The sequence below is a fragment of the Dendrobates tinctorius genome, unplaced genomic scaffold (genome assembly GCF_039654945.1).
Source record: "Dendrobates tinctorius isolate UK_male_01 unplaced genomic scaffold, ASM3965494v1 ptg000209l, whole genome shotgun sequence".
Classification (NCBI taxonomy): domain Eukaryota; kingdom Metazoa; phylum Chordata; class Amphibia; order Anura; family Dendrobatidae; genus Dendrobates; species Dendrobates tinctorius.
Genome location: NW_027361876.1, coordinates 2,701,974 through 2,729,593, shown reverse-complemented (window position 1 = coordinate 2,729,593; position 27,620 = coordinate 2,701,974). Strand labels below are relative to the sequence as shown.

Genomic DNA, 27,620 nt, shown 5'->3' with positions numbered 1-27,620 from the left:
AGTCATAAAAGCTCCTGTACATAAAATATGCACGTGCGCTAATACTTTTACCCATATAGTGTATATAGATCTCACACCTCCATCAGTAAAATATTGCTTTTCAACATACATATATGGCAGAGTTTCTACCGGTGTTTTTGAAAATAAAAAATCTGTGAGTTAGTGACAGTTGTCCCCTACTCAGATTACATGAGAAGGCTTTTAGCACAATACACTTCTCAGATATGTCCAGCAGATGTGCCAAAAGAAATCAGTAAACGCACAACCAAACCAGAGAACAAAAAACCTAAGCCCAAGCAAAAGAATGGATCAAGATGAAGCATTCTCATGAAAAAAAGGTAATGCTAACAGGACTCTGGGTCAGTTAATTCTGTACAAACATACAGGAGCTTCTCACAAAATTAGAATATCATTAAAAACTTAATTTCAGTTCTTCAGTACAAAAAGTGAAACTCATTATATAGAGTCATTACAAACAGAGTGATCTATTTTAAGTGTTTATTTCTGTTAATGTTGATGATTATGGCTTACAGCCAATGAAAACCCAAAAGTCATTATCTCAGTAAATTAGAATACTTTCAAATGATTTTAAAATCCAAAATGTTGGCCTACTGAAATGTATATTCAGTAAATGAACTCAATACTTGGTCAGGGCTCCTTTTGCATCAATTACTGCATCAATGTGGAGTGGCATGGAGGCGATCAGCCTGCGGCACTGCTGAGTAGTTATGGAAGCCCAGGTTGCTTTGATAGCAGCCTTCAGCTTGTCTGCATTTTGGGTCTGGTATATCTCATCTTCCTCTTGAAAATACCCCAAAGATTCTCTATGGGGTTAAAGGGAATCTGTCACCCCTTTTTTCGACTATGAGATGCAACCACCGCCATCAGGGGCTTGTCTACAGCATTCTTTAATGCTGCAGATAAGCCTCCGATGTAACCTGAAAGAGAAGAAAAATGAGTTATATTATACTCACCCAGGGGCGTTCCGGTCTTGGTCCGAAGGGTGTCGCGGTCCGACGCCTCCCAACTTCATATGATGCTGTCCTCTTCTTTGCTGCCTGTCGTGGCTCCGGCGCAGGTGCACTGCTCTGCCCTGTTGAGGGCAGAGCAGAACACTGCAGTGCGCAGGCAGTGGGAAGCATGAAGTGCTCTAAAATTTCCTGGTAGATGGCTGCGCTGAATCTGGTCTTGATAAAACACAGTGGACATAACAGAAGATGACATGGGTCCCCAAACCATCAATGATTGTGGAAACGTCACACTAGACCTCAAGCAGCTTGGATTGCGGCCTCTCCACTCTTCCTCCAGACTCTGGGACCTTGATTTCCAAATGAAATGCAAAATGTACTATCTGAAAACACCTTGGACCACTGAGCAACAGTCCAGTTCTTTTTCTCCTTGGCCCAGGTAAGACGCTTCTGGCATTGTCTATTGGTCATGAGTGGCTTGACACAAGGAATGCGACACTTGTAACCCATGTTCTGAATACGTCTGTGAGTGGTGGCTCTTGAAGCATTGATTCCAGCAGCAGTCCATTCCTTGTGAATCTCCCCTAAATTTTTTCTTAATCCTTTCAAGGCTGCAGTTATCCTGGTTGCTTGTGCACCTTTTCTACCACACTTTTTCCTTCCACTCAACTTTCCATTAATATGCTTGGATACAGCACTCTCAACAGCTAAGATTCTTTAGCAATGACCTTTTGTGGTTTACCCTGCTTGTGGAGTGTGTCAATGACAGCCTTCTGGACATCTGTCAAGTTAGCAGTTTTCTCCATGATTTTGGAGCCTACTGAAACAGACTAAGGGACATTTTTAAATGATTGGAAGCCTTTGCAGGTGTATTTTGTTAATTATTCTAATTTACTGAGATAATGACTTTTGGATTTTCATTGGCTGTAAGCCATAATCATCAACATTAACAGAATAAACACTTGAAATAGGTTTGTAATGACTATATAGAATATATGAGTTTCACTTTTTGTATTGAAGAACTGAAATTAACTTTTTGATGTTCTAATTTTGTGAAAATCACCTGTACACGTTTTGTACAGTGAGGGCTATCAATCATCAGTATGAGGAAAAAAAAAAAAAGCGTACTCTATGTTCCTAGCAGCATGTAAATATCTTTTTTCCAACCCTATCAAAACTAGCTGAACTGCATGCTGCATACGGATAGGAACCCCCGCCCTTTACCTTTTAATATATAGGATCGGTATGGAAAAAGTGTACAGACTCACTATACAGTGGGTACAGAAAGTATTCAGCCCCCTTTAAATTTCTCATTCTTTGTTTCATTGCAGCCATTTGGTCAAAAAAGTTCATATTTTTCTCATTAATGTACACTCTGCACCCCATCTTGACTGAAGGGGGGAAAAAAAAAAAAAAAAAGGTAATTATAAAAGAGAAACTGAAATATCACATGGTCATAAGTATTGAGTAGTACTTTGCACAGTATTGAGTAGAAGCAACCTTTTGAGCTACTACAGCCATAAATCCTTATTGAAAAAATGACTAAGTATGGAATGGACAAGGCATCTGTAAGGTGGATTCATAACTGGCTTAGTGATCGGACCCAAAGAGTGGTCGTAAATGGCTGCACATCCAGTTGGAAGAATGTCTCAAGTGGGGTACCACAGGGCTCTGTCCTGGGCCCTGTATTGTTCAACATCTTTATCAACGATTTAGATGAAGGAAATGAGGATAAACTGATTAAATTTGTTGATGACACAAAGCTAGGAGGGATAGCTAATACTAGAGAAGAGAGAGGATTCAAAAAGATATAAATAAACTGGAGAAGTGGGCAGCAATTAACAGAATGGTTTTTAACAGGGAGAAATGCAAAGTACTACATCTGGGCAATAAAAATGAAAAAAGCATATACAGAATGCGAGGAATAGGGCTAAGTGACAGCACATGAGAAAAAGACTTGGGTATACTAATAAAACACAGACTGAATACGAGTCAACAGTGTGATGCAGCAGCAAAAAAGGCAAATGCAATTCTAGGATGTATTAACAGAAGCATACAGTCTAGATCACGTGAAGTCATTATTGCCCTCTACTCCTCTTTGGTCAGACCTCATCTGGAATATTGTGTCCAGTTTTGGGCACCACATTTTAAAAAAACACATCAACAAACTGGAGCAAGTTCAGAAAAGAGCGACCAGAATGGTGACCGGTCTGCAAACCCTGTCTTATGAGGAAAGGTTGCAGGAAAGACTAGAAGCAATGGGATGAAGCTGAATGGGAGGAGACACAGATTAGATATTAGAAAAAACTTTTTGACAGTTAGACTGATCAATGAGTGGAACAGGCTGCCACGAGAAGTGGTGAGTTCTCCTTCAATGGAAGTCTTCAAACAGAGGCTGGACAGACATCTAACTGGGATGATTTAGCGAATCCTGCTTTGAGCAGGGGGTTGGACCAGATGGCCCAGGAGGTCCCTTCCAACTCTACGATTCTATGATTTGGGAATGTTTAGTTTGCAAAAGAGAAGACTGAGAGGAGACTTAATAGCGGTCTACAAATATCTAAAGGGCTGTCACATTGTAGAAGGATCAACTTTATTCTCATTTGCACAAGGAAAGACTAGAAGCAATGGGATGAAACTGAATGGGAGGAGACACAGATTAGATATTAGAAAAAACTTTTTGACAGTTAGAGTGATCAATGAGTGGAACAGGCTGCCACGAGAAGTGGTGAGTTCTCCTTCAATGGAAGTCTTCAAACAGAGGCTGGACAGACATCTGACTGGGATGATTTAGCAAATCCTGCTTTGAGCAGGGGGTTGGACCAGATGGCCCAGGAGGTCTCTTCCAACTCTACGATTCTATGATGCAACAAGTTTTTCACACCTGGATTTGGGGATCCTCTGCCATTCTTCCTTGCAGATCCTCTCCAGTTCCTTCAGGTTGGATGGTGAACATTGGTGGACAGCCATTTTCAGGTCTCTCCAGAGATGCTCAGTTGGGATAAGGTCAGGGCTCTGGCTGGGCCAGTCACGAATGGTCACAGAGTTGTTCTGAAGCCACTCCTTTGTTATTTTAGCTGTGTGCTTAGTGTCATTGTCTTGTTGGAAGGTGAACCTTTGGCCAAGTCTGAGGTCCAGAGCGCTCTGGAAGAGGTTTTCATCCAGGATATCTCTGTACTTGGCCGCATTCATGTTTTATTAAATTCCAACCAGTCGTCCTGTCCCTGCAGCTGAAAAACACCCCCGTAGCATGATGCTGCCACCAATATGTTTTAATGTTGGGATTGTATTGGGCAGGTGATGAGCAGTGCCTGGTTTTCTCCACACATACCGCTTAGAATTATCACCAAAAAGTTCCATCTTCGTTTCATCAGACCAGAGAATCTTATTTCTCATAGTCTGGGAGTCCTTCATGTATTTTTTTGCAAACTATGGGGGCTTTCATATGTCTGGCACTGAGGAGAGGCTTCTGTCAGGCCACTCTGCCATAAAGGCCCGACTGGTGGAGGGCTGCAGTGATAGTTGTCTTTATGGAATTTTCTCCCATCTCCCTACTGCTTCGGTGGAGCTCAGCCACAGTGATCTTGGGGTTCTTCTTTACCTCTCTCACAAAGGCTCTTCTCCCACGATTGCTCAGTTTGGCCGGAAAGCCAGGTCTAGGAAGACTTCTGGAGGTCCCAAACTTCTTCCATTCAAGGATTTTGGAGGCCACTGTGCTCTTAGGAACCTTGAGTACTGCAGAAATTCTTTTGTAACCTTGGCCAGATCTGTGCCTTGCCACAATTCTGTCTCTGAGCTCCTTGGCCAGTTCCTTAGACCTCATGATTCTCATTTGGTCTGACATTCACTGTGAGCTGGGATGTCTTATATAGACAGGTGTGTGCATTTACAAATCAAGTCCTATTAGTTTAATTAAACACAGTTGGACTCCAATGAAGGAGTAGAACCATCTCAAGGAGGATCACTAGGAAATGGACAGCATGTGACTTAAATACGAGTGCCTGAGCAAAGGGTCTGAATACTTATGACCATGTGATATTTCAGTTTTTCTTTCTTAATAAATTTGCTAAAATTTCTACATTTGTTTTTTTTCCCAGTCAAGATGGGGTGCAGAGTGTACATTAATGAGAAAAAAAAATGAACTTTTTTTAATTTACTAAATGGATGCAATTAAAAAGAGTAAAAAATTTAAAGGGGTCTGAATACTTTCCATACCCACTGTAGATGACTTACCAGTCTGTCATAATAAACCATTTAAAAAGTGCAGCTATTGCTCACTTTTCAATGCATTTTCTACTTAAAGGCTTTTTTGTAAAATAATGGCATGTTGGCAAGATTTTCGTTAATTATTGCCAGGGCCACCACAATCCTTTGAATGAAGAGTTTGCGTCGTAAGTTATGCAATTTGGCTTTTTCATTCATTTCTTGCCTAGAGCAGTGCACACTTTGGACAAGGGAACAAGTGCTGCAGTTCCTTTGGCGGTTTTGATCACTGATTCATTCAGTGAAAGAACCTTTAATGAGCTCTGCACCCTCGTTCTCTGGACTGGTAGAGAGCAGGGGTCAGACCTCCAACGATACGACTTCCCTGTAAAATATCCCTATCCCTAATATGATTTGCCATAAAATTCTTGTTGTTCACGAGGTACTGGAAACAAGCAAACAGCCAGACAGAAGCACAAGATAATTTATCACAGCATAGATAAGACCTCCGCTGTGCCAATGAAGGGATTGCACATAGACACCTGAAGGAGGAGGAATGAGACTTACATGGGACTGTAGTTTTTGCCATAGCACACATACAAGTGGTGCTGCTTGTCAAAACTTGTGTCGCACACTATATATTTATTATACTCTCTTCTGTCAGGCCATTTGCTCCTTCACATCCCTGTTGACCGACAGCTGGAGCAGTAAGGGGGCTCATGCAGCCTGTCCTGTTTCATGTTTACTGAAGTGTCAGACATTTTTAATTTTCCCAATAACCCCAAAAAAACATTGGGAAACACTTAGCGTGTATAAGATGTGATTTAAACTATTTACTTTTTCACTTTAATTTCTCAGATAACCTCTTTTAAATTTCAAGTACAACATTTAAGAGCTACTCTACCTGTAAACACAATGGTAAAGAAAATATGTGACTTTTAAGGCTAAGTTCACACTTTGCGTTTTTGCTGTGTTTTTTTTCGGCAGGCAAAACCTGCTCTCTTGGCAGTAAAGAAGCAGCTTACAAAAAGCAGATTTTGTTGCATTTCCATGGTTTTGTGTGCATGCTGATAAAGTTTAGTGCACCCCCAAAAAAAGTCATCATGCAACTTACTTATGGTTTTTGCACCAAAACCTGATACCTGCATTTTTTTTGCACTTACTCACTGATTTCCATGGGTGAAAAAACGCTGCAAAAACGCTGCAAAAACGCTAAGAGAAATGACATGCTACAGTTTTCCAAATTGGTTAGAAAAAAAAAAAATAATAATGTATGCACGAGATTTCTGACATCTCCTTGCTTTTCCTGGTACTGTAAAATGCAGCTTATAATTTGCATTAAAAACCACAAAGTGTGAACATAGCCTTAAACTAATGAAAAAAAAAAGTACTTACCGATTATTAAAACATGGAGTTGCCTCAGAAAAGGTGAAAGGACATGTAGCAATGATATCTCCAGTAATACAGTTAGAGCAGCTCATTCTCATGATCTGTGGAAACAAACATTATTGGTCATAAGAGTTCTTAAAATGTTGGCAACTGTGACTTTTGCAGTTTTTACGCCAGAGTCAATCAGATCAGTTAGTAGACCTGTGCCTGACTGTCTTCTAGGTTCAGCTACTTGTGTTCAGTATGTTTTGGGAGTGTGGCCACCTCTTTGGTCTGCGTACCTTTAACTACCCAGCAGGTAGGTGTAAAACAGACAGGCACAGGTCCAACTAGGTCCCTGTTTATTTTGAGACTTTCTGGCACATAATTAGGCAAAATATAAGGACCTTCCTAATTGGGTAAACCTTCTAATGGCTGGATAGTTTTTATGCTTTGATTTTTTTTTTTTTTAAACAGCGTACTTGGTTACCAAGTGTTACTATTTACTTACTGTAGGGTTTCTATGCATTGTTTTCATTCTAGATTAAAAATGTTTGTCAAATACCTTTAAAAGACAAATCTGAACTCATCATCTTTCCTCCATCTCACAGATCCTCCTTACCCGACCTAGTTATAACAATTAATGACATCACACTTTCCCCAGTACCAGAAGTCCGCTGCCTCGGAGTAACCTTTGACTCTGCCCTGTCCTTCAAACCGCACATCCAAGCTCTTTCTACCTTCTGTCGCCTCCAGGTCAAAAATATTTCCAGAATCCGTCCTTTCCTCTACCCTCAATCTACTAAAATGCTTGTGCATGCCCTCATCATCTCCTGCCTCGACTACTGCAACATCCTTTTCTGTGGCCTCCCTGCTAACACCCTCGCACCTCTCCAGTCCATCCTTAACTCTGCCGCCCGACTAATTCATCTCTCTCCTCGCTACTCCTCCGCTTCTCCCCTCTGCAAATCTCTTCACTGGCTCCCATTCCCTCAGCGTATCCAGTTCAATTTACTAATACTGACCTACAAGACCATCTATAACCTGTCTCCCCCATATGTCTCTGAACTAATCTCCCGATACCTTCCCTCACGTAATCTCCGGTCATGTCAAGACCTACTTCTCTCCTCCACACTTATTCACTCCTCACCCAACCGCCTCCAAGACTTCTCCCGAATAGCCCCTATTCTCTGGAATTCTTTGCCCCAACAAGTCCGTCTATCAACCACATTTGGATCCTTCAGACGGAACCTGAAAACCCACCTCTTCAAGAAAGCCTACAGCCTGCAATGACCCCGCTACCTCCTTCTTGACTCAAACATCAAGGTTAGATTTCAGAAAGGCAGATTTTAAGGGATTCAGAAAGAGAATTGGGGGGATCCAATGGCTGGATATCCTTAAAGACAAAAATGTCCAGGAAGGATGGGAAATCTTGAAAAATGAAATTCTCAAAGCACAATTGTTAACAATTCCGAAAAGAGGGAAGAATAGGAAGCATTTAAGGAAGCCAGGATGGATGAACACAGAACTTAAGCACATGCTAAAAAGGAAGAAAAAAATGTTTATAAAATGGAAAGAGGGAGGCATATCTAAAGAAGAATATAATGTTGTCTGCAGAACCTGCAGGGCACAAATCAGATTAGCTAAAGCTGACAATGAATTGAGGCTTGCAAGAGATGTCAAAAGCAATAATAAAGGATTTTGGGGATATGTCAAAAGTAAAAGAAAAGTCAAAGATGCTATAGGATTTTTACAGGATGAAAATGATGAAATGGTAAGACAGGATGTTGAGAAGGCCGAACTTTTAAATTCCTATTTTGCATCTGTTTTCTCTCAGAAAGGAAATGTAACATCAACTGTTCTTCACTGTCCTATTAAGGGAATAGAAGAATCCAGGATATCTATAAACAAAGATAGTGAGGAAACACTTAGCTAACCTAAATGAATTCAAGTCTCCAGGTCCAGATGAATTACACCCCAGAGTACTGAAGGAGATAGCAGAAGAAATTTTTGAACCCCTCTCCATAATCTTTGAAAATTCTTGGAGAACAGGAGAAGTCCCAGAAGACTGGAGAAGAGGAAATGTTGTTCTTATCTTCAAAAAGGGGAAGAAGGTGGACCCAGGCAACTATAGGCCGGTGAGTCTGACTTCTATACCAGGAAAGATCTTCGAACAAACTATTAAACAACATGTATGTCAGTACCTGGATAAGAATGAAGTGATTAAACAGAGTCAGCATGGGTTTGTAACTAATAAGTCACATCAGACTAACTTAATTTCCTTCTATGACGGAATCACTGATTGGGTGGATCAAGGAAATGCTGTAGATATAGTATATCTTGACTTCAGCAAAGCATTTGACAAAGTATCTCATACAATCCTTATTGAAAAAATGACTAAGTATGGAATGGACAAGGCATCTGTTAGGTGGATTCATAACTGGCTTAGTGATCGGACCCAAAGAGTGGTCGTAAATGGCTGCACATCCAGTTGGAAGAATGTCTCAAGTGGGGTACCACAGGGCTCTGTCCTGGGCCCTGTATTGTTCAACATCTTTATCAATGACTTAGATGAAGGAATTGAGGGTAAACTGATTAAATTTGCTGATGACACAAAGCTAGGAGGGATAGCTAATACTAGAGAAGAGAGAGAGAGGATTCAAAAACATATAAATAAACTGGAGAAGTGGGCAGCAACTAACAGAATGGTTTTTAACAGGGAAAAATGAAAAGTACTACATCTGGGCAATAAAAATGAAAAAACGCATATACTGAATGGGAGGAATAGGCCTAAGCAACAGCACATGTGAAAAAGACTTGTGTATACTAATAGATCACAGACTGAATATGAGTCAACAGTGTGATGCAGCAGCAAAAAAGGCAAAATGCAATTCTAGGATGTATTAACAGAAGCATACAGTCTAGATCACGTGAAGTCATTATTTCCCTCTACTCCTCTTTGGTCAGACCTCATCTGGAATATTGTGTTCAGTTTTGGGCACCACATTTTAAAAAAAGACAACAAACTGGAGCAAGTTCAGAAAAGAGCAACCAGAATGGTGACCGGTCTGCAAACCCTGTCTTATGAGGAAAGGTTGCAGGATTTCGGATTGTTTAGCTTGCAAAAGAGAAGACTGAGAGGAGACTTAATAGCTGTCTACAAATATCTAAAGGGCTGTCACATTGTAGAAGGATCATCTTTATTCTCATTTGCACATGGAAAGACTAGAAGCAATGGGATGAAACTGAATGGGAGGAGACACAGATTAGATATTAGAAAAAACTTTTTGACAGTTAGAGTGATAAATGAGTGGAACTGGCTGCCACGAGAAGTGGCGAGTTCTCCTTCAATGGAAGTCTTCAAACAGAGGCTGGACAGACATCTGACTGGGATGATTTAGCGAAACCTGCTTTGAGCAGGTGGTTGGACAAGATGGCCCAGGAGGTCCCTTCCAACTCTACGATTCTATGATTCTCTATCACCACTACCGGTGATATCACCTCAACCAACACCCGAACTGCTGCAACCCTCCAACCTACTGTCTCCTTCCCCACCATCCTGTAGCTTGTAAGCCCGAAAGGGCAGGGTCCTCTCTCCCCTCTGTATCAGTCTGTCATTGTTAGTTTGTTTACTGTAAGTGATATCTGTAATGTGTATGTAACCCCTTCTCATGTACAGCACCATGGAATCAATGGTGCTATATAAATAAATAATAATAAATAAAAAGGCTATCCGGCTACAAAAAAAACCCCGTCAACCAGCAGCAAAAAAACAAACAAAAAACAAAACATGCTTTCATTTTTCCTCCCAGGGTCCGGCACAATCCCTTCTTTGATGTTTCCAGTGTCTTATTGTCTGCAGTGATGTAGCCAATCCGTGAGTTATGTGGCTTTGAGGGGCTTGTGCCAACAACTCTGTAAGAACTGCTGAGCTCACTTATTGGTGGAAGTGGTGTCTACGTGATGTCCGCTCTGCAGACAACAGACATCGGGAGCACCATCAAGAGACTCAGGGCTGGACCTAGCGAGGGAGAGAAAAGGATGGCATGCAAACTGCAGATGTGGAACACAGGTGTTTCTCAAAACCTCTTTAAAATTAATTAAGGGCTTGTTCACACGGTGCGGATTCTGCTGCGGATTTGCCTCTGTACAGTACAATGCTAATCAATGGATTTTAAATCCGCAGCATGTCAATTCTTTCGGCGGATTCTGCAGCAGTTTGACACCTGTTCCATTGTACAGGTGTCAAAACGCAGGGGCAAACCGCAGACAAATCCACAGATAAACCGCAGGTCATTTTACCTGCGGATTTACTTGCAAATCCACGCGGAAAAATCCGCAGCTCAATCCGCACTGTGTGCACTCACCCTAAACTAGCAAATTGAACAATGGTCGAACATTGTATTTGTCTACTCAAAAAAAGGAATTACATGTCCAAAACTGATTCTTAGCATCACCGATGCACATAGAAGGCAGATTAACCTGACTAATTTGCATTTTGTCTAAGATAAAATTATGTGTCAAGGTTTACAAGTAAAAGAAGAAAAAAAAATACGCATATAGAGCTTATTCTTTCGTTCTAAATCAACAGACACATTTTGAATATTAAAGTCTTATTCCCGTCCCCACAAAGTAAAACTGCACAAGGTATTGCCTATGGCTGTGCAGCCCTATCTTCAGTGGAGCACAGATGGGCACGCCCGACAGCTACTCCATTCACTGTCAAGGAGACAACAGGAAATAGCCAATCTCAGCAGTTACTTAGGCAATGAATTGAGGGGAGGACAGAGCATACGCACAACTGCCCCACTTTAAGCGTTACAGAGTCCGATGTTAGGATCACTAAAGTCACACCGAAGTGTGAACACTGTCTTATGAGGAGTTTTTTTTTGTGGTCACTAGTGATGAGCGAGTATGATGATGTTACTCGAGATTTCCTAAGCATGCTCGGGTGATCTCCAAGTATTTGGATGTGCTTGAAGATTTAGTTTGTCGCTGTATCTGCATGATTTGGGGCTGCTTGACAGCCTCAATACATGTGGGGAATTCCTAAGAAACAGGCAATCCACACATGTATTCAGACTGGATAGCAGCCTCAAATCATGCAGATACAGCGACAGAAACAAAATCTCCGAGCACATCCAAATACTATGAGATCACTCGAGCATGCTCGGGAAAGTCTTGAGTAACGAGTATAATCGCTCATCACTAGTGGTAACACCATTTGACTTAGGTGACGGAGAAAAGAAAAATCATAGCAAAAAATTCTAATGAATTAATAAATTTACCATTCTCTGAGTGGTTGTGAGTGGGCAGAAAAGAATAGCCAGTAGATGTTTGATCAACTTTATGGAATTTATCTTACCTCCATTTCAGGCTTGGCTTTATTGTCCAGACATTCTATAAAGAAAACAAAGCAAAAGTAAGTAGTTGTACAACAGGAAATCAAAAAGATAGCTCCACTTGACTGTGGCTTCCATTGTGTTGTGTTTAACCATATACTACTCATCTGCTGGACAATTTGTCAGCTCATTTAGGTCAATGCTACATTCTGTAATCTATGAAACGGCAATCTAGTACGCATTCTCAAAACTTACCCTGTTCTAGCTTTGGAGTTACAACCTCACCTGCGTCGTCTTTTACATAGACTCTGTAGAAATGAGAGTGTTCAGATCATTACACCTCTCCAACCATAATAAAGATGCCCACATTTAAAGGAGAAATATTTGAGTTTACATGTATCTACTTCTACGGAAATTTTTACATTTGTTTTTTTTAACACTCTTTCACATACTGTGAACCTCAGACTATAGAATTCGTGCCATTTGTTATAAGTTTCCTGTGGGGGACAATATCTGCCTTTGTTGTGTATTTTTATTCCCACGAAGGACATTTATCCTGTACCCACTGGATAGGTGATAAAGTCTGATAGAATTTGGTCCAACAAATAAATTTCAGACCCTTTACACCATCTATGACATTGATGTGAGCTTGCCATTTACACAAAGACCGTGAAAGAACGAAATCATCAATCTTCTTTATTCAATTTTAAGTAAAAAAAACAAAAAACAAAGAAATAAATAAAATATAAATTAAAAGCTCCCAGAGACCTAGAGTAACTAGTGTAAATTATGGTTTTATTTGTAATTTAGAGTTTATTTTGGCATAACTCCCGATCTATTGTGTGGGCAAATAATTTACCCATTGTTTTATTTCAAATCGGGACTATCGATCAATCAAATCATGTGGACTTGATAACCATTACTTATTCACACTGACCTGAAACAAAGCTTCCCTTTTGTACAGTATTTTAACGTCTGATCACAACTCAGGTTTTCCCTTGGTCTTCTTTCCTTAACGCTGATCTTAACAGTGGAAAAAGACAAAAACAGTAATCAATGTACTGCTACGTCATAATGAAAAGCAAGTTGTCTTTACTTTGGTGCATAAAAAACATGTCGTTAATGCTCCTTACAGAGCAACAATACTAAGTCTCTTCACCAGGCTGTGAGACAATGTCAGGACAGAATGATTATTATAGTCCTGTCCTCATAAAATACATTATGGGGGGGGGGGAATATCTCCTGTTTTGATAAGATTTTATTTTTGCTTGCATAAATGAACAGATCACTAAAAAAAAAAAAAACCACGAACATTACACTCATACATCAAATGACTCAGCATAATTACACAGGCTGGCAAACGGGAACAAGAATTTTCTCAAATGCTAGTACACTGACCATCTACTTTTGTAGAGAAAACCGCAGGTAAATCCGCAGGACAAAGTCCTGCGGTTTATCTGCGGTTTTGCCCTGGGGTTTTACACCTCATATTGGATGAGGTGTAAAACTGCAGCGTTTCTGCACCGAACAATTGACATGCTGCGTTTTGAAAACCACAGCAAAACCGAGCGGAAAAAAACGCAGCATGTGCACAGCTTTTTTTTATTTTCATAGGAAATAAAGGTACTGTACAACGCAGCAGAATCTGCTGCGTTTCTGCAGAGCCAAAACCGCTGCGGAAACGCAGCAGAAACCGCAAAGTGTGCACATACCCTAAAGCTTCCAGCTCATAACAATAAATGTATGGTACTTGAAGCTGGTATTTAGACTATAGAATCATAAAGGGATAGCTCCTTTTATCCGCTGATCATCTTTGGAAGTAGCTTCTCAAAGTTGATGGTATAAAGAGACAGCTCTTGGTCCAAGACAAGCCTGCCAGTGATTCTGTATTAGGTCATACCTTACATATACCTCAAAATCTTCCTGTGCATTTTTACAATAGATGTATGTATTCCAAACCATTATAATATAATTTAAAAAAGTCCCCTTTGTGGGGAAAAAAAAAGGTTTCAAAGAGACATTATAACCATTGCAATGCAATAAGCCAAAGCACGTAAAAATATGCACGTCCTGAAGGACAAAGTTAGCAATGCTTAAAGGGGTTGTCCGGGCTTTTCACATAATCTCAGTGCATATCTGGGCTGCAGAATGCTGACGATAAGTAATTTACCTTCTGTGGCCAGTTTGCAGGGTTTGCTAGATATCATCTCTTGCTTGTTAAGAAAAACATCCAGGGGGGGTGTGTTCTGGCGTTGAAATGAGAACTGGTCGTTTCCTCCTCACTAGTTTCACTTTCCATAGATCACTGTTCAGTGTGTGTCTGGGGGAGGAGCAGCTGGGTTGTTCTGCTCTCTGCACTGAGGCTGCTAGAGGGGGAGGATTTGTTACTGTGCAAGGAGGGCTTGTTCATGTGGTCGGGGAGGGCCTGTTGCTATGGAGGGTGGTGTTGTTGCTATAGAGGGAAGGTTTTTAGTAGAGTAGGAGGAAACGACCAGTTCTCATTTCAATGCCAGAACACACCCCCCCTGGACGTTTTTCTTACAAGCAAGAGATGATATTTTGGAAATCGTGCAGACTGGCCACAGAAGGTAAATTACTTGTCAGCATTCTGCAGCCCAGATATGCACTGAGATTATGTGAAAAGCCGGACAACCACTTTAAGCGGTCAAAAGTTTTGTTCGCCGATCACAGAAGGGGAGTGGGGTCTTTAATACAGATCTCACTTGAATGGGGATGAGAAAAATTTAAAAAATAAGCCTTAACCCCTTCATGACCAAGCCTATTTTGACCTTAATGACCAGGCCATCTTTTGCAATTCTGACCAGTGTCCCTTTATGAGGTAATAACTCAGGAACGTTTCAACGGATCCTAGCGATTCCGAGATTGTTTTTTCGTGACATATTGGGCTTCATGTTAGTGGTAAATGTAGTTCGATAATTTTTGTGTTCATTTGTGAAAAAAAATCAGAAATTTGGCAAAAATTTATAAAATTTCGCAATTTTCAAATTTTGAATTTTTATTCTGTAAACCCCTTCCTGACATCAGACGTACTATCCCGTCCCTGGGACCCGGGCCCCTATGCCCATGGACGGGATAGTACGTCTCAGCGATAAGCGGCGCCCACGTGGTGAGTGAAGCTGATTGCGGCCGGGTGTCAGCTAATTATCACAGCTGACACCCGGCACACTGTGTCAGGGGCGGTCACGGACCGCCCCCGACACGTTATCCTCTTGTACCGGGGGTTAAAGGGAAGCATCGGCAGGGAGGGGGCTCCCTCCGTGCTTCCCTGAGCCCCCCACAGCAGCGCAATGTGCAGCGCTGATGCGGGGGGGGGGGGCTCCTTCCCTGCAGGCCACCAAATCCAAGATGGCGATCTGTCACAGGACAGTGATGTCCCACCTGGGACTATGTAATAAAGTAAAAAAAAAAGTGTTAAAATAATTTTTTTTAAAAAATCGCCAAATAAATTAGAAAAAAAAATTCCCCCAATAAATCCATTTTTTGGAAATTAAAAAAAATAAAATAAAAAGTACACATTAGGTATTGCCGCATCCGTAACGACCTGCCCTATAAAACTGTCCCATTAGTTAACCCCTTTAGCGAATCCCTTAAATAAAAAACGAAGCAAAAAATAATGATTTATTATCATACCGCCAAACAAAAAGTGCAATAACGCGCGATCAAAAAGACGCATATAAATATCCATAGTACCGCTGAAAACGTCATCTTGTCCCGCAAAAAAACGAGCCGCCAAACAGCATCATCAGCGAAAAAATAAAGTTACAGCTCGCAGAATAAAGCGTTGCAAAAACAATTATTTTTTATATAAAATAGTTTTCATTGCATAAAACCGACAAAACATAAAAAAAACTACCTAAATGAGGTATCGCTGTAACCGTAGTGACCCGAAGAATAAAACCGCTTTATCAATTTTACCGCACGCGGAATGGTGTAAACGCACCCCCCTAAAAGAAATTCATGAAACGCTGGTTTTTATTCATTCTGCGTCCCAAAAATCGGAATAAAAAGCGATCAAAAAATGTCACGTGCCCGAAAATGGTACCAATAAAAACGTCAACTCGTCCAGCAAAAAATAAGACCTCACATGACTCGGTGGGTCAAAATACGGAAAAATTATAGCTCTCAATATGTAGTGATGCAAAAACTATTTTTACAATAAAAAAGCGTCTTTTAGAGTGTGACAGCTGCCAAACATAAAAACCGCCATAAATAGTAAATCAAACCCCCCGTTATCACCCCCTTAGTAAGGGAAAAATAATAAAATTAAAAGAAAATGTATTTATTTCCATTTTCCCATTAGGGTTACGGCTAGGGTTAGGGCCAGGGCTAGAGTTATGAATGGGTCGCCGAGGAGGAAATAAAAAACAACACACGCTGTCTCAGAAAACCAAAGAGGTTGGTTAACTATGCAGACTGCAGACCCCTGATCCTAACCACGCAACTAGTAGTAGTCGTGGAGCGTTCTTACGGTGGCCCTAGACGCCTCGTCACAACCGGAGAGCTAAATAAGCCTAAAGCAGGAAAAGAGGAAAACTAACTGCCCCAGAGCAGACCCCAAAGGAAAGACAGCCCCCCCACATGTACTGACGGCGAAAAAAGATGAAAACACAAACAAAGGCAGGAAAATAGGCTGAGCAAACGGTGGGGCCAAACTAACTAGAAAGGACAGGAAAGGAAAGAAACTGTCTGCAATCTGCCAAAAACCCTACCAAAAATAATGTCCAACACAACTGATAGCAAAATTAACCCTGAAGTCACTAGACTTCTCCCACTATATCAGCACTCTGAAATATTCTGAGACAGCGCAAAAAGAGGCCAATCTAATAAGGGACAAAAAAAGGCAAATTGGCAAATACAGATAAATAAGAGTGGAAATTCAGCACAGCCCAGCTGGGCTGGCTGACTACCCAAAAAACTGAATTGGCCAACAAGAGCAAGTGTGAACATTAGCAAAAACAAACTTAACTTGAGAAGACTGGAACAGAGCTGAGTCCAAGAACTGAGAAGCAGACTGAATCACCAGCACCAGGATAGGGCGTCAGCTGTCTTATATCCAGTCTGATACTCCAGAGATCCAATCGTTATCTTCCTCACCAGGTGGCAGATCACTACCAATTAAACCAACCTCACTACCTCCTATCAACACTAGAGGGAGATCGGAAGGAGAACTCTCAACTGGTGGAGCAGAAAATGAGCTCATAACAGTACCCCCCCTTGAAGAGGGGTCACCGAACCCTCATCCATGCCACCAGGCCGATCAGGATGGGCCCGGTGAAAAGCACGAACCAATTTATTGGCATGAATATCAGAGGCAGAGACCCAAGAATTATCCTCCTGGCCATGACCCTTATATTTGACCAAATACTGGAGTCTCCGTCTAACCAAACGAGAATCCAATATTTTCTCTACCTCATATTCCATATTGCCTTTAACCAATACAGGGTCAGGAGGTGCCGCCACAGGAACTACTGGCTCAACAAACCTCTTCAACAGTGATTTGTGAAATACGTTATGGATTTTGAACGTAACTGGAAGAGCCAATCGAAAAGAAACAGGATTAAGAATCTCCAAAATCCTATAAAGGTCCAATAAATCTTGGCTTAAATTTTGGAGATGCAACCTTCATAGGAATATTCTTAGACGACAACCAAACCTTATCACCCACTTTAAACCGGGGACCAATGGTCCTATGCCGGTTGGAAAAACGCTGGGCCTTTTCCTGAGAGAGTGACAATTTATCCACCACTTGGTCCCATATCTGCTGCATTCTCACAACCACAGTGTCCACACCTGGTCAGGACGAAGATTCCACTTGCCCTGAAGAGAATCGAGAATGAAACCCAAAATTACAGAAAAAGGGTGACAAAGTGGCAGAACTAGCTCTATTGTTCAGCGCAAATTCGGCCAAGGGCAAAAATGAGACCCAATCATCTTGATCAGCAGATATAAAACATCTTAAATAAGACTCCAGGGTCTGGTTTGTTCTCTCAGTCTGCCCATTGGTCAGGGGATGAAACGCAGAGGAGAAGGATAACCGAAATCCCAGATTGGAACAAAAGGCTTTCCAAAATCTGGAAACAAACTGAACCCCTCTATCGGACACAATGTTCTCAGGAATCCCGTGTAACCGAACCACCTGTTGTAAAAACAAGGGTACCAACTCAGCGGAAGATGGCAACTTTGGGAGTGGTACAAGATGGACCATCTTCGAAAATCTATCACAAATTACCCAGATAACAGTCATTCTCTGAGAGACAGGAAGATCAGAAATAAAATCCATTGAGATATGAGTCCATGGCCTCTTGGGTACAGGAAGGGGCATCAGCAACCCACTAGATTGAGAACAGGGTTTAGACCGAGAACAAGTCCCACAGGACTGTACAAATTTCCTGACATCACGAGATAAGGCAGGCCACCAAAACAACCGACTCACCAAATCTCTGGTACCAAAAATACCTGGATGACCAGCCAATGCGGAGAAGTGGACTTCAGACATCACTCTCTTTCTCCACTGGTCAGGAACATACAATCTTCCCATAGGGCAACGCTCAGGTTTATCCTCCTGAAATTCCTCCAGGGCGCGTCTCAAATCGGGCGAAATGAAAGAACTACCCCCTCACCTAGGATAGTAGTAGGCTCGGTCACATTAAGAGAATCAGCTAAGAAACTCCTAGAAAGGTCGTCTGCCTTAACATTCTTAGTGCCAGGAAGAAGAGAGACCACAAAATTAAAACGCATGAAAAACAAGGCCCATCTAGCCGAGACATCAGGTTGCCGTAAAACTGGAGCTGAAGTAAATCTCCGCTTAAGCTCCTGACGGCCTCAGGAGACCAATTCAGCACATCAGCTCCCTTCTTGGTCAGATCAGTCAGTGGTTTGACAATACTAGAAAAATTACCTATAAATTTACGATAGAAATTAGCAAAACCCAAAAACTTCTGGAGGGCCTTCAAAGAAGTAGGCTGAACCCAATCATAAATGGCCTCTACCTTGGCCGGGTCCATTTCAATAGTCGATGGAGATAAGATAAATCCCTAAAATGAATTCCTCTGTACACCAAAGAGACATTTCGATCCCTTAACAAACAGGGAATTCTCTCTCAAAATCCGGAACACAGTCCGGACATGTTCCACATGGGAATCCCAATCACTGGAAAAGATCAAAATATCATCCAGATAGATGATCAAAAACTTATCCACGAAGTCTCAGAAAATATCATTCATACAGGACTGGAAGACAGAAGGGGCATTAGAGAGCCCAAAAGTCATCACCAGGTACTCAAAATGTCCCTCCGGAGTATTAAATGCCGTCTTCCATTCATCCCCGTGCTTGATGCGAATAAGATTATATGCCCCCCTGAGGTCAAGCTTAGTAAACTAGCAGGCACTCTTAACTCTGGAGAATAAATCAGACATCAGAGGTAACAGGTACTGATATTTAACCGTCATCTTGTTAAGGGAACGATAATCAATACACGGTCTTAATGAACCATCTTTCTTGGCCACAAAAAAAACCCAGCACCTAAAGGTGACGAGGATGGTCTAATATGACCCTTCTCCAACGACTCCTTAATATAGGATCGCATAGCAACATATTCGGGTACAGATAAGTTGAAAAGCCGACCCTTGGGAAATTTACACCCAGGCATCAACTCAATTGCACAGTCATAACTCCTATGAGGGGGCAAAGACGCAGACTTACTCTCACTAAACACATCAGAGAAATCAGCCAGATAATCAGGAATATCATGAGACTGAGGAGAGGTGGAGAAAACAGGAGCGTCCCTAAGAACACACTGACAACCCCAACTCACCCCAGACACAGATCTCCAATCCAAAACTGGGTTATGAGTTTGCAACCAGGGGAAACCCAGAACAATAGTATCATGCAAATTATGCAGCACCAAAAATTTACAATTTTCTTGGTGGTCTGGGGCAACTCGCATTATCACCTGGGTCCAAAACTGAGGTTTATTCTCCGCCAAAGGAGAAGCATCAATACCCCTCAAAGGAATAGGCATCTGCAGAGGTGTCATGGACAAACCACAATGTTTAGCAAAGTCCAAATCCATCAGATTCAGAGCTGCTCCAGAATCCACAAAAGCCTTAGTGGAAAAAGTGGACAAGGAGCAGATCAGAGTAATTGCCAAAAGGAACTTAGGTTGTACACTGCCCACAGCAAATGTGTGTGCAAAACGTTTCTCTTGTTTAGGGCACACAGAAATAGTAAGAAAGGCGTCTCCACAGAAAAAACACAGCTTATTACGCCTTCTAAACTCCCGACGTTGCGCCCTAGACAAAACCCCATCACATTGCATCGGTTCTGACATTTGTTCAAAAGGTGGCAGCGCCTCCCGTGTAGTTTTACGTTCACGTAAACGCCGATCAACTTGAATGGCTGATGACATAGAGCCATCCAGACCAGAGGGAACAGGAAATCCCACCATAACATCTTTTACGGTCTGATACTCCAGATATCCAATTACTATCTTCCTCACCAGGTGACAGATCACTACCAATTAAACCAACCTCACTACCTCCTGTCACCACCAGAGGGAGAACGGAAGGAGAACTCAACTGGTGGAGCAGAAAATGAGCTCATAACAGGCTAGGGTTAGGGCTAGGGGTGTGTTGGCGTTAGGGTTGGAGTTAGAATTGGGGGGTTTCCACTGTTTGGGCACGTCAGGTGCTCTCCAAATGCAACATGGCGTCTGATCTCAATTCCAGCCAATTCTGAGTTGAAAAGGTCAAATGGTGCTCCTTCCCTTCCAAGCTCTGCCATGCACCCAAACAGTGTTTTACCCCCACATGTAGGGTATCAGCCTACTCAGGACAAATTGCAAGACAACTTTTGGGGTCCAATTTCTCCTGTTACCGTTAGGAAAATAAATAATTGGGGGCAAAAATATCATTTATGGAAAAAAATGATTTTTTTATTTTCACGCCCGGGCGTTATAAACTTCTGTGAAGCACTTGGGGGTTCAAAGTGCTCACCACACATCTAGATAAGTTCCGTGGGGGGGTCTAGTTTCCAAAATTGGGTCATTTGTGGGGGTTTCCACTGTTTAGGTACATTAGGGGCTCTCCAAAGGCAAAATGACACCCGCAGACCATTCCACCAAACTCTGCATTCCAAAACGTCACTACTTCCCTTCCGAGCCCCAACTTGGGCCCATACAGTAGTTTTCTCCCACATATGGGGTGTCAGCGTACTCAGGACAAATTGGACAACAACTTTTGGGGTTCAATTTCTCCTGTTACCCTTGGGAAAATAAAAAAAATTGGGGACTAATTGATCATGTTTGTGGAAAAAATACAAATTTTTTATTTTCACGCACGGGCGTTATAAACTTCTGTGAAGCACTGGAGGGGTCAAAGTGCTCACCACACATCTAGCTAAGTTCCTTGGGGGGTCTAGTTTCCAAAATGGGGTCATTTGTCGGGGGTTTCCACTGTTTTGGTACATCAGGGGTTTTCCAATCTCGACATGGTGTCCGATCTCAATTCCAGCCAATTTTGCATTGAAAAAGTCAAACGGCGCTCCTTCCCTTCTGAGCTCTGCCATGCGCCGAAACAGTGGTTCCCCCTACATATCAGGTATCAGCGTACTCAGGACAAATTGCACAATAACTTTTGCAGTCCAATTTCTCCTGTTACCCTTTGTAAAATAAAAAAAATTGAACCTGAGGAATTTTTTTTGTGAAAAAAAGTTAGATGTTCATTTTTTTTTTTTTAAATATTCAAAAAAATTCCTGTGACGCACCTAAAGGGTTAATAAACTTCTTGAATGTGGTTTTGAGCACCTTAAGGGGTGCAGTTTTTAGAATGGCGTCACTTTTGGGTATTTTCTATCATATAGACCCCTCAAAGTGTCTTCAAATGTGATGTGGTCCGTAAAAATAAAATGGTGTTGCAAAAATGAGAAATCGCTGGTCAATTTTTAACACTTATAACTTCCTAACAAAAAAAAAAATTTTGGTTTCAAAATTGTGCTGATGTAAAGTAAACATGTGGGAAATGTTACTTATCAAGTTTTTTGTGTGCCGTATCTCTGATTTAAGGGCATAAAAATTCAAAGTTGGAAAATTGCGAAATTTTCAAAATTTTCGCCAAATTTCCATTTTTTTCACAAATAAATGCAAGTTATTTGAATGAAATTTTACCACTAACATGAAGTACAATATGTCACGAGAAAACAATGTCAGAATCACCAGGATCCATGGAAGCGTTTCAGAGTTATTACCTCATAAAGGGACAGTGGTCAGAATTGTAAAAATTGGCCCGGTCATGAACGTGCAAACCACCCTTGGGGGTTAAGGGGTTAAACCAGAGAGTTCTGTGACACAAAATAGTTACTAAATAACATTTCCCACATGTCTACTTTACATCAGCACAATTTTGGAAACAAAATATTTTTTGTTAGGAAGTTATAAGGGTTAAAAGTTGACCAGCGATTTCTCATTTTTACAACAAAATTTACAAAACCATTTTTTTTTTTTTTTTTTTTTTTAGGAACCACCTCACATTTGAAGTCACTTTGAGGGGTCTATATGGCAGAAAATACCCAAAAGTGACACCATTCTAAAAACTGCACCCCTCAAGCTACTCAAAACTACATTCAAGAAGATTAACCCTTCAGGTGTTTCACAGGAAGTAAAGCAATTTGGAAAGAAAAAATGGACTTTTTAATTTTTCCAACAAAAATTTTCTTTCAGCATCAATTTTTTCATTTTCACATGGGCAACAGGATAAAATGGATCCTAAAATTTGTTGGGCAATTTCTCCTGAGTACACCGATACCTCATATGTGGTCATAAACCACTGTTTGGGCGCACGGCAGGGCTCAGAAGGGAAGGAGCGCCATTTGACTTTTTGAATGGAAAATATGCTGGAATATTTAGCGGTTGCCATGTCGCGTTTGGAGAGCCCATATGTACCTAAACATTGGAGCTCCACCCACAAGTGACACTATTTTGGAAACTAAACCTGTTATGGAACTTATCTAGATGTGTAGTGAGCACTTTGAACCCCCAAGTGCTTCACAAAAGTTTATAACACAGAGCAGTGAAAATAAAAAAATTTTTTTCCCTCAAAAATGATATTTTAGCATGCCATTTTTACTTTTCACAAGGCTAACAGGAGAAATTGGACCACAAAAGTTGTTGTCCAGTTTATCCTGAGTACGCTGGTACTCCATATGTGGGGGGGGGGGGGGAGACCACTGTTTGGGTGCACGGCAGGGCTCAATAGGGAAGGAGCGCCATTTGACTTTTTGAAATGCAAATTACTTCTAATCGTTAGACACCATGTCATGTTTGGAGAGCCCCTGTGTGCCTAAACATTGGCTCTCCCCCACAAATGACCCCATTTTGGAAACTAGACCCCCTAAGGAACTTATCTAGATGCATAGTGAGCACTTTGAACCCCCAGGTGCTTCACAAAAGTTTATAACGCAGAGCTGTGAAAATAAAAAATATTTTTTCTCCCCTCAAAATTATTTTTTAGTGCGCAATTTTTTATTTTCACAAGAGTAGCAGGATAAATTGGACCCCAAAAGTTGTTGTCCAGATTGTCCCGAGTACGCTGGTACCCCATATATGGGGGGGAACCATTGTTTGGGCACACGTAAGGGCTCGGAATGGAAGTAGTGACGTTTTGAAATGCAGACTTTGATGGAATGGTCTGCGGTCGTCGTTACGTTTGCAGAGCCCCTGATGTGCCTAAACAATAGAAACCCCCCACAAGTGACCCCATTTTGGAAACTAGACCCCCCCAAGGAACTTATCTAGATGCATGGTGAGCACTTTGAACCCCCAAGTGCTTCACAGAAGTTTATAACGCAGAGACGTGAAAATAAAAAAAATAAAACATTTTCCACAAAAATAATTTTTTAGCCCCCAATTTTTTATTTTCCCAAGGGTAACAGGAGAAATTAGACCCCCAAAGTTGCTGTGCAATTTTTCCTGAGTACGCTGATACCCCATATGTTGGGGTAAACCACTGTTTGGGCACACGTCGGGGCTTGGAAGGGAGGAAGCACTTTTTGAACGCAAAATTGGCTGGAATCAATGGTTGCACCATGTCGCGTTTGGAGACCCCCTGATGTGCCTAAACAGTGGAAACCCCTCAATTCTAACTTCAATCCTAACCCCAACACACCCCTAACCACAGCCCTAACCCCAACACATCCCTAACCCTAATCCCAACCCTAACAATAACCCTAACCCCAACGCAACCCTAACCACAAGCCTAACCCTCATTCCAACCCTAACCCTCTCTCCAACCCTAACGGAAAAAAAAATAAAAATAATTTCTTTATTTTATTGTTTATTCCTGCCTATGGGGGTGATAAGGGGGGGTTATTTACTTTTCATTTTATTTTGATCACTGTGAGAGTTTATCACAGTGATCAAAATGAATGAATGGAAATTGCAGCCGGCGGGTCGGGTGACCTTTCAGTGACCTAGGTCAGTCGACCCGCACGGGGGCTTTAAAGTCATGACGCAACATAGGAGTAACTGGTCAGATTGGCACCAGTTTTCATTACGCCTATGTGGCGTCATTGGTCATGAAGGGGTTAAGAGGACTATGGCACCCAACACCATAGTCCTGGGAGCAGAACCAATTACGTTGCACACATGGTCTCCAGATGGAGATACGAGGCTCAAAAAGTAATGGAGGCTGGAATGAAGCTCTATCGTCTTCAGCAATGAGTCTCAATTATCTCTTAGAAGTAGTATTTGCTGGAAGTTTATCTAGAGAACATGTGAGCAAGATCATGAATAGACCTTCATGAGCCATTACATCAGGCTTACTCTCAGGATTATGTTGTGGCACCGGTGGCATAATATACAGTAGCTGGACCCCTCCAGTCTTCATTCCATCTACAGTGGGTACGGAAAGTATTCAGACCCTTTAAATTTTTCACTCTGTTTCATTGCAGCCATTTGGTAAATTCAAAAAAGTTCATTTTTTTTCTCATTAATGTACACTCTGCACCCCATCTTGACAAAAAAACAACATGGAAGGAAAAAATGAACATTTAACTTTTTAGTCACAAAAATGATCTTTTAGCAACATTTTTTATTTTCCCAAGGGTAAAAGGAGAAAGTGGACCCCAAAAGTTGTTTTCCAATTTGTCCTGAGTACGTTGAAACTCCATATGTGGGAGGGAACCACTGTTTGGGCGCACGGCCAGGCTCAGAAGGGAAGGAGCGCCATTTGACTTTTTGAATGGAAAATTAGCTCCAATCATTAGCGAACACCATGTCGCGTTTGGAGAGCCCCTGTGTGCCTAAACTTTGGAGCTCCCCCACAAATGACCCCATTTTGGAAACTAGACCCCCTAAGGAATTTATCTAGATGCATAGTGAGCACTTTGAACCCCCTGGTGCTTCACAAATTGATCGCTAAAAATTAAAAAGTACTTTTTTTTTTTTTTTTTTCATAAACATTTTCATTTAGCCTCAATTTTTTAATTTTCACATGGGCAACAGGATAAAATGGATCCTAAAGTTTGTTGGGCAATTTCTCCTGAGTACACCGATACCTCTTATGTGCTCATAAACCACTGTTTGGGCGCACGGCAGGGCTCGGAAGGGAAGGAGCGCCATTTGACTTTTCAATCGTTAGCGGACACCATGTCGCGTATGGAGAGCCCCCGTATGCCTAAACATTGGAGCTCCTTTTGGGGGAAGCGTTTAATTGGTGTGTGTGTGTGGGGGGGCGGAGTTTTGTTAATTGGTTTACAATAAAATTAAGGTTATACCATGATACAATACACGTATGATTATAACAATGTTATGTTATACAAGAATGTAATATGTATTGCTGGGAAATTGTGATTGTCACAATAACAATGTTTTTGATTAAAGTGTGAAAAAAAACAAAAACAAATTGAAGCTCCCTTACAAGTGACCCTATTTTGGAAACAAGACCCCCCAGGGAACTTATCAAGATGTGTGGTGAGCACTTTGAACCCCCAAGTGCTTCACAGAAGTTTATAACGCAGAGCCGTGATAATAAAAACCATTTTTTTTCCACAAAAAATGATTTTTTTACCCAGCAATATTTTATTTTCACAAGGGTAACAGGAGAAATTGGACATTAAAAGTTGTTGTCCAGTTTCTCCCGAGTACGCTGATACCCCATATGTGGGGGGGAACCACTGTTTGGGCACACGTCGGAGCTCGGAATGGAAGTAGTGACGTTTTGAAATGCAGACTTTGATGGAATGGTCTGCGGGCGTCATGTTACGTTTGCAGAGCCCCTGATGTGCCTAAACAGTAGAAACCACCACAAGTGACCCCATTTTGGAAACTAGACCCCCCAAGGAACTTATCTAGATGTGTGGTGGGCACTTTGAACCCCCAAGTGCTTCACAGAAGTTTATAACTCAGAGCCGTGAAATTAAAAAATCTTTTTTCCACAAAAATAATTTTTTTAGCCCCCTAATTTTTTTTCATTTTCCCAAGGGTAACCGGAGAAATTAGACCCCCAAAGTTGTTGTGCAATTATTCCTAAGTACGCTGATACCCCATAAGTTGGGGTAAACCAATGTTTGGGCACACGTCGGGGCTCGGAAGGGAAGGCGCACCGTTTGACTTTTTGAACGGAAAATTGGCTGGAATCAATGGTGGCACCATGTCGAGTTTGGAGAGCCCCTGATGTGCCGAAACAGTGGAAACCCCTCAATTCTAATGCCAAGCCTAACCCCAACACACCCCTAAACCTAATCCCAACCCTAACCATAACCACAAGCCTAACCCTAATCCCAAACCTAACCCCAACACTCCCCTAACCGCAACCGTAATTCCAACCCCAACTTTAATTCCAACCACAACCCTAGTGGAAAAATAAAAATAAATATATTTTCTTTATTTCATTACTTTTCCTACCTATGGGGGTGATAGGGGGGGGTTAATTTACTATTTTATTTTAATCACTGTAGGATAAAAACTGAAAAGGAAGGAGCGCAATAGGGTCTTATCTGGGTGGAAGATGAATAAATTCAAATGGAATCTACTCACCTTTACACGAACGAATAAACGCATGTAAATCAATGTCAGCCTGCTGCACGCCCGAGGTTCACAACCATGACCGCCAATATAATTCCTTTTGGAAAAAAATTTGGGCTTACTGTGCGCTGCTGAGACCACGATAAAATCACCACATGAGAATCTTTTTAACTCTTTATTCCCAACGCGTTTCAAAGTGAAAAGCCACTTCTTCAAGGGGTGACATATAGTCTGACTAGACTCATGTGGTGATTTTATCGTGGTCTCAGCAGCGCACAGTAAGCCCAAATTTTTATCCAAAAGGAATTTTAATCACTGTGACAGACCCTATCACAGTGATCAAAATGTACCTGGAATGAATGAATCTGCCGGCCGGAAGATGGCGGCGCCCATGGGGAAGACGGAGGGACTTGGGGGGAGGCAGTGGGATCGGACTGCAGGGGTAGCGGAGGACAGGATGGAGGGCAGGACGATGGGGAGGAAAGACTGATGGCAGTCTCCAGCCATGGCCGATGATATTGCAGCATCGGCTATGGCTGAATTGTAATATTTCACCAAGTTTCATTGGTGAAATATTACAATTGCTCTGATTGGCTGTTGAAAGTGAAATAGCCAATCAGAGCGATCGTAGCCATGGAGGGGGCAAAGCCACCCCCCTGGGGTGAAGTACAAGTCCTCCAGTACCTGCGGGTCAGGTGACCT

At 41.7% G+C, this 27,620-nt stretch overlaps 1 protein-coding gene across 1 annotated transcript in view; it reads right to left on the bottom strand.

The window, feature by feature from the left end:
- Positions 1–27,620, bottom strand: part of SCAF11 (SR-related CTD associated factor 11) — a 160,619-nt gene that overhangs the window by 93,307 nt on the left and 39,692 nt on the right. Inside the window, exons 5-8 of the mRNA XM_073554244.1 lie at positions 12,819–12,904; positions 12,137–12,189; positions 11,905–11,939; positions 6,567–6,661 (exon numbers count right to left, since the gene is read on the bottom strand). Of these exons, the coding sequence (XP_073410345.1) occupies positions 6,567–6,661; positions 11,905–11,939; positions 12,137–12,189; positions 12,819–12,904 (269 nt within the window). The remainder of the gene's footprint in view (positions 1–6,566; positions 6,662–11,904; positions 11,940–12,136; positions 12,190–12,818; positions 12,905–27,620) is intronic.